Source organism: Antechinus flavipes, chromosome 5 (genome assembly GCF_016432865.1).
Source record: "Antechinus flavipes isolate AdamAnt ecotype Samford, QLD, Australia chromosome 5, AdamAnt_v2, whole genome shotgun sequence".
NCBI classification, from domain to species: Eukaryota; Metazoa; Chordata; class Mammalia; order Dasyuromorphia; family Dasyuridae; genus Antechinus; species Antechinus flavipes.
The window spans coordinates 53,181,789-53,195,387 of record NC_067402.1 but is presented as its reverse complement, the minus strand read 5'-3'; the positions used below and the strand labels follow the sequence as shown (position 1 = coordinate 53,195,387).

General features: G+C 38.2%; 1 protein-coding gene across 2 annotated transcripts in view; it reads left to right on the top strand.

Moving 5' to 3' along the window:
• The window catches only part of ST8SIA6 (ST8 alpha-N-acetyl-neuraminide alpha-2,8-sialyltransferase 6), a 103,512-nt gene extending 91,416 nt beyond the window's left edge, over positions 1–12,096 (top strand). For both annotated transcript variants that reach the window (XM_052000670.1, XM_052000669.1), the window contains exons 8-9: positions 1,220–1,693; positions 10,076–12,096. In XM_052000670.1, the coding sequence (XP_051856630.1) occupies positions 1,220–1,688 (469 nt within the window). In that variant the 3' untranslated portion in view covers positions 1,689–1,693; positions 10,076–12,096. The remainder of the gene's footprint in view (positions 1–1,219; positions 1,694–10,075) is intronic.
• The last annotated feature ends 1,503 nt before the right edge of the window (positions 12,097–13,599 follow it).

The window sequence follows — 13,599 nt, the reverse complement described above, 5'->3', positions numbered from 1 at the left end:
GGTGCCTTTAGAGATGGCATTAACTCTGATTTTAGACCATCAGGAGACTGTGTTGCACACTGATGCTGTCACAAGCTAAACATAGTAACACCTTATAGCCAGAGAATGAGCCTTGGGAGAACTGGGCAAAACAAATCCCAGCTTTCTCTTGAATTTGTTTATACTTTGAAACAATTTCCATGATTTCCTATAGAGTTTAACTGCTAGAAAATGTTGTTGATTGATTGACTAAAATATGAGGAAAATAGCGTTGATTGATCGACTAAAATACAAAGTAGAGAGAAAGCTTTGTAAAATAAACTTTTACTCTCTATTATCTCTCCATATTTAATACTCTGTTGGATCTATAATTGAATGTTGACATTATTTTCAAAGATGTGGCTCCACATTGTGTGTGTGAATCTTGGCCACAGGATACCCACCTAATGTGATGGGGACCTACCTCACCTTTTCTTGATATGACAAGGATATCAGTGGAACATACAACTTTTCTGTTGTTTTTTTCTCACTCTCAGTAGTTGACCATTCCATCTGTATAACCAAAAGGCTTCTTGGATCACTACCTGTCCATCTTCCCTTTTTAATCATTCATGGTTTTTAATGTTACAGCCTTGTAATACCCAATGACTTCTGGGAGGTCCTTCTTTTCATTTAATCCCCTTTATTAATTAAGTTTGAACAAGAACTGAAAGGAACAAATAACGTTATGCTATTTGTTCTCTGGGATCTTGAGTTCTGAAACAAGCAAGAATCTGAGATGTTAGAGTGACTTGCCTAGAGTCACACAACTAAGAAGTGTCGAGGCTATATTCGAACCCGGATCTTCCAGGTTCTAGGCCCTCTACTCTCTCCAGGTGCTGACCTAACAAGGAGTGCCTTGTACTTTGAAATTACAGGTCCGGCTCATCCACGTTCAGGTAGGAAACAGTAAGAGAGTTGGGAGTGGGGAAGAGGTAGAAAGTGCTTTTCCTAGAATTACTTAGAAGTCAGCTGAGGAAATAGAGTGAAAAGCCTAAGAATTCTGGCGTGGACGGATGATATCCTTGCTTTTGACAGTGAGCAGGCAATTGATTCTAATTAATTTTCTTTAAATCTATTATATGCCTCATTTCTTATTCATTAATATAAATGTTCAGTGTCTAAGTTGATGAAAAAAAAAGTCTAAAGTGTGACTTAAATAGCCAGTCTTAACAATCACGCTTTGTTTCACTTTGCTCAGGTATGGTGAGTTAAATGGGAATAAATCGGCGTTTGTGAACAGCATTGCCACCTACGGAGAGGCGTTCCTCATCCTGCCGGCTTTTTCCTTCAGAAGGAACACTGACATCTCTCTGGATGTGTACCACACCCTGCATGGATTCAAAGCCAAACAGAAGGCGATATTTTTTCACCCCAAGTACCTGAAAAGCCTCGCCCAGTTCTGGAGAACTAAAGGTGTGCACGCCTTCCGCCTGTCCTCGGGCTTAATGATCACGAGTGCGGCCATCGAGCTGTGTGAGAACGTGAAGCTGTACGGATTTTGGCCTTTCTCTAAGACCACCAACGACATGCCCATCAACCATCACTACTACGACAATGAGTTGCCCAAGCCCGGCTTCCACGCAATGCCCATAGAGTACAGAGAAATTCTCCAGCTTCATGGGAAAGGCGTCCTCAAGCTACAGTTTAGTAAATGCGAGGCAGCTTGAGCCAGGTAGGTTTATCCACTGTCTCACCCAACTACCCCTTTGGGATAGGAAGAGCTCGAACCCAAGTCAATATTTAAGTGAGAGCATTCTCTGTACTCGTGAGATCCACTCTTTCCGCACTAAGGAAATTTCGCCCACTTAAGTGGAATGCTTAAAAAGAGAAAAAAAAAATTATCTTTTAAATTGCAAATTGTCCTTTTGGATATATGCTTGTTTTGCTTCATTTTGAATATTTTAAATTTGTGCTCATCGTCTAGGAAATTTTTGATAAAAGTTGTCTACAGAGTGACCTCTCTATCTCCCATTTCTTCATCTGTGAAATAGAGTTATAATAACACTTGTCCTATCTTCCTTATAGAAACATCCCTCAAATACTCAAATGGATCTCTGAACTTAATAGTGTGGCCAGAGCCTCCATATCTGCTCTTCCATGTTCTAAATAGCCCATAAGAAATTTTGAGAACAAAACAAGCTGTTTGATCAAAAAGTGAATTTTAAAGCCTATACAAATTTTAAAAGCTTATTAATGCTTGTAAATATCCTTGATTTCATTGGTGTGAATATTCTTCCCATACCTGGGTCGATAGTTCCATGAATTTTTATGGCCTGCAAAACCTCATCACTTTGTGATTAAGTTTTTTTTTCTTTTCTTTCTTTTTTTTTTAATTATCCTAGTCAAGAGGCAAAGTTTATTGAAAGTAACATGACGCCATTACTAAGCAAACTGAATTCTAAAGGAATCTAGTAAATGTATTAATTCTACAGCCTAAAGGTAGGGATAGGAAGTAATCTCCAGATAAATTGAAGGTGGTCTCCGAAATTTGATTATCACCAATTGGCAATGAACTGAGAAGTGTGACTCGCTATTTCTTAATGAGTCTCTCCTTGGATGACCTATACACAATCCATTGCCAAGCCTCAGTAAAAATAATTCTCACTTCAAAAGCTTGTGTTTCATTTGTATGACCCTTTAGAATGCAGGGTCACCTCCCCACCACCAGGAAGCATCAGAGCAGTCCTTTATCAAAAGTTACTACTTTTGTGGTTATTGCTGTTAATCAGAAACCCATTGACTGAGATGTTAGACTACATTTTTAAAATCCATAATTTACAGTTACTGAATGGCTCAATCACTTAGTCTGGGTTCTATAGCCAGTATGTGCCAGAGATAGGATATCAGGTTATCCTACTCATATGAGTACAAATATATGTCTATACAAAATCAATATACACACAATTAATTATAAGATAGAAACAAGATAGGTTAGGGAGAGAAGACTAGCATTTGGAAGGATTAGAAAAACTTTCATGTAGAAAGAAGATAGTTTTTGATCTCATGGAGGGGAAGAGGAAAAGTACCAGTTTTATACACACACACACACACACACACACACACACACATGCATTCACTAGATAAATGGGGATTTCAAGAGATTATAACCACAGAAAAATTCTTTTTAGAAAGGCTGTATTAGTCTTTTAACTGAAAATTACAATCCTGGAGAATCTGGAGGCAGACTATGGGACTAAAATTGACAAATTAACAATGTAGCCCAAAGCTAAGCCAGAAAAGAAAAAAAATTGGCCTTTGTAAAAGAGTTTTGATCAAAGTGTTTTGATAAGTGAATTCTCTAATTTTTTTCACATTATGAATCAGTGATTTATTCTACCCATGTGACATTTTCTGGGAAAGCATTTGGAACAGATATAATTGAACCAGGACCAGTGTCCAATGTTTATAATCTCTTTGGGCATCTTCCATCATTTGGACCTAGTACTATCAGTACCCTAGGGGGTCAGAGATTTAAGTATGTGCAAGTATATCATGCCAAAAAAATGAGCAGGAAAATAATTTTCTCTGGTGTAGTAATTTTGTGGTATACTAATTCTTTCAGATTTTAATAAACCAAAGAGATTGGGCAATAAAAAATTGTGTGTTAATTTTCTAAAAAGAATTAATTCTCAAAAATACTCTTAGATGCTCACCATTTTCATCACAACTGGAATCAAACTTCCTTGCTGTTAAATAATAGTTAGATGAATAAGTAATCTTAACTAAGGTCTGAAAAACTTCCTGGGATTTGAATTATCAATGAGGAAGTACTGACTTCAGACCCCCACTTTGCAGCCATTCTGGGTATCTCTGATGTCAGTGTTAATGTAAGAAGTCTCTCTTATTCTTGTGATCAGTAGGTAAATCTGGCTTTTAGGCAGCCTTTGTTTTCCCTGGGAAATAGAAACGCATCGAGCCTTAGCCTGGACTAAGCAATCCGATTAATTCAAGCCAGATTCCCAGTCCTGAGATGCTGCCCACAGGATACAAAGACTAGCAGTGCTTCAGCAGGGTTATCCATTCTCCAGAGCAGTGGATCGACCCTGAAGGATATGGGAACAATTAATCAGAGGATAGAATAAGGTGGAGATTTCAGGAGGAAGCTAGAAGCATCCAAGGAGGTGTCATGGAGTGGAGAGCATCTCAGCTGGCTCTTGGAAGAAGAACAGAAGCTTCCCAGGGCAGACATAGGGAGGTATCAACTGCTAGTACAACTGAAATGTCCTGTACTTGAAAGAAAAGTATGGGATGTGGTTAAAAAATTAAGGAATCCGGAGATGGAGAGCCTTAATTAATTGCCCTTTTAAGTGGTTCATTTTTTTAGCCTCCAGCCTGGTAGGGGAATCGGTGAAGGTTTTTTGAGCAGGAGAGTAAAGTCATCCACGTGGATCATTAGGAAGATTTATTGGGCTGTGGAGGAGAGAGGTTAGAAAAAGGAAAATCAATGAGTTAGGTATGACAATATCCTGAGGGAGAAGTAATGAGCACCCGTATTAAGGTGGCTGCCATGTGAGAAACATCGCCGAGGTAGAATGGTCAGGTTACGTGTGGAGGGTTAGCGAGGAGGGAGGGAACCAAAAATGACTATGAGATTGGTGACCAAGCTGAAAATGAGGGAACTCTTAATGTTCCTTAGCTAGATTTGCTAAATAATACGAGATGAAAAAAATAAAAACAAAAAAATAAAAATAAACAAATGAATGTATAAATAAATAATGCAAGATGGAGCAGGTGTGCACATGGATACTTAATGAGCCTACTGACTGCTTACCTACCCTACCTCAATACCCATATATACTCAAATGAATTTATCCCCAATTTTCCTAATGATAAGTTTATTCTACATCTAGTATAATGTTTTACATCTGGTAAAAGCTCAGGAACAGCATCCATCTCCCCATTCTGGCTTGTGGCTCCAAGTAGCTGTGGCCCATCTCAGCCAGTGGGCTAACCTGGGCTAAGGGTGACCAATGATGAGAGGGGGATGCAGTGGCAATAAAGACAGATAAAGCAGGCACCAGGAGCCCTTGGAGCTGGGCCAGACACTGAAGATGCCATGGTTAGGGGCCATTGCCAGTCATCCTGACTTTGGTCTGCCCCTGGAGTTGGAAGAGGGAGGTTGATGATGTTGCGCCTCTCTGACTCATTTAAACCCAGTTCTTCACCCCATGATGTCATTGGTCCTCTTCAAAAACAAAAGGACAAACGGACTGGAAGAATATGATGGAAGAATAATGAGGTCATCAAATAAATTACCCAAGTTGGATCAGTTAAATGATGGAAGATTAGATGGAGAATAGGTTTTGGGAAACAGATGAGGATTTTATTTTGGGACACAAATATGAACAACATTTGAAAATTTCATTTTACTTAGGTAGTGATATCCAACTGGATGGTAGGAAATGATATTAAGAGAAAGATCTGGTTCAGATCACCAGCTTAATCTATTACCTTGGTACTACTGATATATATATATATATATATATATATATATATATATATATATATATACAAAAATTGATTTTATATGTAAATATTTAGATATATAGTATATATCTATTTAGATATATACATACATAAATATTTAGATTATTTATATATCTCAATATTTAAATTATATTTATATAAATATAAGTATTTTGATATTTGTAGATATTTATATATAAATGTTTATATATTTGTAGATATAAATATAAAATTTAGATATATATTAATATATACATATAAATATTTAGATATTTATATCTATTGATGTCAATCAATATCAGTAGTACCAAGGTAATAGATTAAGCTGGTGATCTGAACCAGATCTTTCTCTTAATATCATTTCCTACCATCCAGTTGGATATCACTACCTAAGTAAAATGAAATTTTCAAATGTTGTTCATATTGCCTTTATACATATTGCCTTTAATGAAAAAAAACATCAGCAGAGAGGATATGGCTCTAAGCACCTTGCCTAATGTTTTTTGGATACTCTCCTTTTGGAGTGAGTATGGCTTCCACAGTCTTTCTCTGAAGTGAGAGGAATTCTTTTCTTAAAATAGTATTTCAAGAGCAGGCTACAGCAGTTTGAAGAAAGGACCCTTCAGAATGCTACCAGTGGACTGAGAAGAGATGGACCACGTACTCCTTCTGTATCCCCTTGGTCAAACTGAACCTCTAGAGCACTGTCTTTCCAGACCTGTGTATTATCTCCCCAGGGGTACAGGTTCAGTTTTCTAAGGCAAGGCATACGTTTCTGGTCCTAGATTTAGTGCAGTGCTTGACACTTAATGAGTGCCTGTCTACTGACTGCTTACCTACCCTACCTCAACAGCCATATGTACTCAAATAAATTTATTCTAAATTTTCCTGATTCAACATTGTTCAATATTTAGTATAATGCTTTATATCTGATAGAAGTACAGTAACAATTGCACCAATAGCCGAAAGTAGCCACTGAGGGAAATTTCTTTTTCAGACTCTGATCATTATTATATTCTGAGTAGTAGTATATTTACTCAACCCATTTTGTTTTACTTATTTAAACATAAATATTGTGAAATAAAGAAAATGAGTATTTCTTTAATGTTAACATACACGATCTTTTAGGATAATATCTACACACACACACACAAAAAAAACCTCCTCACCATGTCCAATATGTTTTTGACCATTTTACTAATCACTAGTAATTTACTAATTATTACTACTACTAATACTATAGGGTAAGTGCAAAGTTTTTGGTAAGGAACCCCAAATGATGGATTTGAATTAACATGGGGCAATTTTTTACAACTTTTAAATATTTTTATTTAAAGTTTTGAGTTCCAAATTCTACCCCTCCCTTCTTTATTTCCCTCCTCCCCTCCCTGATGTTAAGCAATCAAATATAGCTTATACATGTACATTTATTTAAAACATTTTGTACAAGAAGACTCAAATAAAAAATGGAAGTAAAAAATTGCATGCTTCAGACTGTTCTCAAACAATATCAGTTTGTTCTCTAGAGGTAGAAAGCCCTTTGGGATTAACTTGGATCATTCTATTGCTAAGAATAGCTAAGTCATTCACAATTTTTCATCAAAAATTATTGCTGTTGCCATGTACAACGTTCTCCTGGTTCTGTTCACTTCACTGTACATCAGTTTATTTTTATTTTGGAGATATTTGGTTTTCTGAAATCATCCTGATTGTCATTTCTTATAGCACAATAATATTTCCTTACAATCATATACCGCAGCTTGTTCAGCCATTTCCCAATTGTTGAGCATCCCCTCTGTTTCTAAAGGCCTTTACCATCAGAAAAAGAGCTTCTATAAATATTTTTGTACAAATGGGTCATTTTTCCTTTTTTGGATGTCTTTGGGAAATAGAACTAGCAGTGTAATTTATTGGATCACGAGATCATGGTTTTAAAGTTCTTTGGGCGTAGTTCCAAATTGCTCTCAAGAATGTTGGATCACTTCACAACTCTACCAACAATGCATTTAGTGTCCCATTGAATAATTTTTTAATTTAATTTTTCTTTTATTATAAACTAAAATAGATTCTCAATAAATACAAATAATCTTAAAAAAGTAAATCTGCACAGAATAAATTTAAATTACATTTTGGTTAAAACAACATTGTAAACAAAATTAGAACAATAGCATAGCTTTTCTCTCTGCTTAAAAGTTTTGTGTTTGGTATTTTTAAAACACAGTTGTGATGAATGTGTATTCTTTTTCTTCCTCATTTTGCATTACTTTGCAGGGCCATCTCCAATTGCCTTGATCTGTATTTTGCCTATTGGACTCAGATGGCTCTGGAGTGAGGCAAATGGCCTTGCCCGGCCCTCCCTCACTTAAATCCAATTCACTTGCATGTCATGGCACCACCTCCTGATGTCATGGTCATCTTCTAGAACAAAGACAAACAACAATAACGATATTTTATATGAAGCATTACACAATTCTTTGTAGTCTTGAAACATTTTTATAGAGAATAGCATTCTGCTAAATGTACATTCTTTCACTTTTTTTTTCTATTCCCCAATTATTGGACATATAGATTGTTCCCATTCTTTTGCTATGTTTTTGTATACGTGTCCTTTTTTTCTTTTAATAATATTCTTGGGATATAATCTCAGACATGTAATAGCTAAACTTAACAGCATGGTTAGTTTTGTGACATTGTATATTTCCAGATTGTATTTCCAAAAGCTTTTAGTGATTTAAAACTTCATTAACCATATGTATGGATTCTTCTCAGAGCCATCATTATTGAATTTATTTTTATGTATTATATTATTTTGTATTATTTTATTTTTAGCTGTTTTAGTTAATCTCTTTGGTGCAGAAAATACCTCATGAAAATTTTGATTTGCGTTTTTCCAATTACTTAAAAAATTAGAATGGATTTTCATGTGATTATTAATCATTCTATTTCCTCCTTTGATCCCTTGACTTGACTTTTGAATATTATCATTAATCTAAAATCTAAATTTTAAGTAAATTTACATCACATACTTGTCACAATTTCTTTTCTTTTTATTTTGGAGATACTTTTTTCTTTTAATTAATTTTAATTTATTAATTAAATATATCAATTTTACATTCAGTTTGATTTTTAAAAGAACCAAAACTTTAGCATCTAAAATTAATTTATGAATTTACCTGTTTTCTGAAGAAGAATTTTAAAACATTCAAAAACAGTATTAGTAACATTTATTTTTCAGCATTTTCACAAAAGTATCTTTTTTTTCCTGAGGCAATTGGGATTAAGTGACTTGCTCATGGTCACATAGCTAGGTAGTCTTAAGTGTCTGAGACCAGATTTGAACTCAGGTCTTCCTGATTTCAGGATTGGTACTCTATCCACTGCCCACCTAACTGCCCCAATGTTAATATCTTTAAAATAGTAAATGAATGGCAATTTTCAATTTATTTAATTTTAAAAAATTTTCCCCAGTAACATATAAAACAATTGTTTTACATTTATTTTTTAAAACTTGAATTCCAGATTCTCTTCCTTCTTTCCCATCCCATCCTCCATGGAAAAGGTGCATAGGACATTATATAAAACATTTCCATAAAAGTCATGTTGCAAAAGATTCTCCCCCCTCCCCCCCAAAAAAAACCCTCAAGAAAAATAAACAATCAGTTCTTTCTCTGGTTAGTATTTTTCATCGTAAGTCTTTCAGAGTAGTCTTGGTCATTCTATTGCTGAGAATAGCAAAGTCATGAATGGCAATTTTTTGGTGTTGTAGGGAAATATTTTATTCTTTTATATATACATATATATGCACATATGTAAATAATGAATAATATTTTATTTATTTTTATATATTCTACATAAAATTTCTTTATTGTCACCTCTAACTTACATAAACCCATCCTCTAAAAGCTTCTCATCCTCTCAGCCCTGGAGCCACTGTATGTCATGGACCTCACATATTGCCAGCTGGACATGGACTCCACCAAAGAAAACTTGTTTATTCATGAGAAGTGTTTCCTATTAGGACTCTATCAGAACCTCACATTATCAGACATTGGGTGGAGTCTTGTGTTCTGTTCTGAGCACCACAATTGAAGGAAAATGGTAAGCTGGACAGTGTTCAGAGAAAGGGAAGTGAGATGGTGGAAGGTTTTAAGTCTGTGATATTTGGAGATTGCTTAAAGGAAGTGGAAATGTTAAACCTTGAGAAGACTCAGGAGGGACCAGTTCTTTGTTCTCCTATATTTAAGGCCTGTTGTGTGGAAAAGAGATAAAATTTGTTCTCTTTATGCAGAGATTTGGGAATTATGCAGAGCAGAATTAGGGAAAGTGGTTAGAAGTTACAAAAAGGACAATTTGAGCCTTGAGGGCAACTCTCCAATTCTAGAATTCTCATTTTATAACATGGTCCTGTGCCATGGCCAGCCAAGAGGCTCGTTGTATATCACAAAGAGTTCAGGAGCAAGATGTTAAATAAATTCCATTTTCTAAAAGTGTGCAAACAAAAACCAGGAATTGTGAAAGGGGCGCCAGAGCAAAATTGGCTATTTTAAGTTCAGAAGTATGAGTAACTTTTTTTTCCCTTCCATTTCAGGTGGTGACTTCCATGGGAGGATTTTCTCTGTGTCAACACTCATGGTTTGACTTGATGTTGTTTTTGTGAATACTAAGCCGCATTACATCAAGATATCGTTTGTATTTGATTAGCTACACAAAGGATTTGGACATTCTTCAAAATACACGAAGTAGTTCCTTTCCTGAAGAGTTAACTGTGTCACTGAGTTGAATTGTTCGTGTTTGAATGTTTTATTAAAATGAGACCATCTCTTTTGGATAGCAAAAGTTTACATCCTTATGGAAAAGATGGGTGGTTATATCAGAAATGAGACTAACTTAAAAGCCACAGAGAAAAAGGCTTATGTTTGTGTTGGGCCATTAAATGCCTTTTGGTTTGAATGCTGACCTCATGTTCTGCTTTCTAATTATACTTATTTATGTAAGTTGTAAGCATATCTAAAAATATTAAGCAAACAAATCTACGTCCCCAATCTCTAGCTTATCTCCTTGTCTACTTAAATGGAAGTAGTTAAGGAAAGAAAGGACTGAGTCAGCATGCTGAATTTATCTATATCACCTTTAAATTTTAGCCTCAACCAGTCCATTATGTCTTACTAAAAGTTCCTTTTTCCAAAAGCTCTGATGGACTCATTTTGATTAAGCACAATCTCAGCTTGGTCATATTCACATGGTTCACAGCCTGTGTGGTTCTCTTTTGATTATTTTCATTTTAATGTATTTTTGACACATAAATGGGTTTTCGTTTATAGCACAAAAGAGAAGCCTCCATTAGCTGTGTGAGGTGATCCAATAAAGTTCACTTAAGTAATGAGCTTTTACAAAAAAAAAAAAAAAAAAAAAAAAAAAAAGGAAAATGACTTCATATTGCATCAAACTCATTTTCTTTAATTGCCTCTTTGAGGTGCCTGAGACTGTTCATTTATAAGAGCCCAGCTTTGTTTCATTTTGCTTTTGGTTGATTTTGTTGGTGCTTTTCGAAATCGGCTGCTGGTATTTCTATGGGGTGGACTACTTTGCTGATGGAAGATTGAGTAGATCCTAGATATTTAGACCTTCTTTTCCCAAGAAGGTATATTTACTCAAGCATTTCCCAAAAGATGTTTACTAGCCATCTAGAACATCAATTTTTCTTCACTAAAATTGGGATAATTGAAGCAAGAGAACACACTAGAGTAAATCATTATCTAAAGAACTTGGAAAATGGCATATGTAAGTTTATTTTAAAATAACACTACCACATTGGAATATTTTAAAGCTGGCTGCAGTTTTTCCTATTTGGTTGCAGTGGCTATTTTAACTTAAAATTTCTTTTTGGAGTTTTAGGGTAAAAGTGGCTGGGACTTGGTTCCACAATGGATTTGCACTGGCTTTTTGTAATTTTCAGAATCACTTATTATTTAAGTAATGACTGTTACTGTTATTACAGTCACCACGTGTACACTTGGTTACCAAATGATAAGATGGTAGCTGAAGATCCCCAAATCAGCATAAGCCCAAATTGAGGAGGGCTGGGATGGGGAAACATTATTCCACGGCAGCACACCCCAAGACTGTCCCTTATTTGGCATCTGCCCCTGCTATCCAAAGAACTTGCTTGTAAACTCTTAATTTTAGACCCAAAGAGGTAAATTTCCCTCCATTCCATGTTGGTCCATCTGCCACCGTGACTCCTTAGTGGCCCACAGCTCCGCGTTGTCCGAAGCCGATTTCCAGCGGCCTTTTTGCGTGTTTTGTTTAGTTTTTCCGTGTCCTCTCTGCTTGGGACAGCACATTCCGTGCACTCGATGATAGCTGCTTATTTATCCCGCTGCGGCTCACTGCTTCCATGTGGGGGTGCTGTGTTGTGACTGATGTGTATCGCGTCGGTGAGGATGTCCTAGGACCTCCCTGAGGGTCCCCTCGCCCTCCGTGAATGTTCTGCTCTTCCTGACTCACTTCACTCCTTCCCTGCTGGTCATCATTGGTTAATGTACCTAACTTGTGGAATGGCATGGTAACTAACACCTGTATATCCAATAAAATTGAGATTGTGTGGAAGCTTTCCTGGTAAAGGCATCAGTTGTCCAGTGGATGCTCAATCCCATCACACCTTGTTCATGATGCATCAACAAATGCACTGCACAGGCAAAGGGATCTAAAACGGATTCATTTCCCCAAACATTTTTTTCTTAGACAGGGTCACAGTGTGTATGTATATAGAGGGGCGCTTAGGTTTTGCAGGGGCTAGAACACTGGAGTAGTCAGACTCATCTTTGTGAGATAAAATCTGGCCTGAGACACTTAGACTGATAGTGCGAACCTGGCCAAGTCACTTAACTCTGTTTGCCTCAGTTTCCTTATTTGTTAAATGAGCTGGAGAAGGAAATGGAAAGCCACTCCAGTGTCTTTGTCCAGTAAACCTCAAATGGGGTCACAAAGGTTGGACAGGACTGACATGATCAAATAAATGCACACATATACTCACACACACAGTTGTATGTAGTTTATCTATCAGCCCTCTCTCCTTTTGGGGGTGGGGGTGGGAATGACAACTGATTTTGTCCCCGGTGGTCCCTGGACCATTTCCATCTCCATCCACTTAAGGTGTGACTTCCACTCACCCTCATGGGCCATATTGGGTGGAGAAAGCCCCAAAGACCCTGTCAGAGACCTCCCGGTCGCCCCAAACACCCTTTGTTCAAGAAATTCACTCCGCAGGGGTTTTACTCCAGAAGGGACCTGGTTTGCGTGTTCCTTTCTCTTCAATGTTAGAAACTTAGGGGCGGCCGGGCAGCTCAGCACTAGCCCAGCAGCCCTGGAAGCCGGCGGCCTCAGACACTGCCCGCGGCCTCGCTCGTTTTTTAAAAGAAAGCTCAACATCCCCGTTACCATTGGAATGTGTAAATACGCCCCTCCCCCGCCCTCGCCTCCCGCAGACAGCGGTGGCGGCTGAGCTGGAAGAGAGCTTTTCCGATCCTGACTTGGCTCCCGCTTCCCCCTTGGTTTTCCCGGGAGCAAAAACATCAGCTTAGAGTTCATTAAAATGGCCTTCTCCTTACTTTGGAAAACCGTCCCCGAAAATACCGACCGTCAGCAGCAAAATCTGCACGGCAGCTGCAGTCCCGGGGCGCGCACGCGGCCGCGAAGCAGAAGCGGGGCCGTCTCGCGCTCTCGCAGCTCGCCCGGGGGACGCGGGCTCCGGCGGCTGCGGCTGCGCCCCCGATCCAGGACGCGGAGGGCCCGGGAAGGGAAAGGCGCAGCTGCTGCCAGTCCCGGGAAGCGGCCTCCAGGTGCTGCTGCCCGCCTCGGCGCCCGGCCCCCGCTGAGCCTCCGCCCGGCGCTTGTTCAAGCCGCCGCGCCACGGACTCTGCCCGCCGAGGGAGCCCGGCCCGAGCGCGGCCCCTCCTGAGTCCCACCAGTTCCAACCGCCGGGGCTCCGGGAAGTTAGAAGCTCTTCTCCGCCCCGGGGCGGCCCGGAGCCTTGTCTGAGGGGCTTGCTCTGAGTCTGTCTGCCAGTCTGCTGTCTCTCTAACTTTGGGTCTCTTTTTTGTCTCTGTCTTT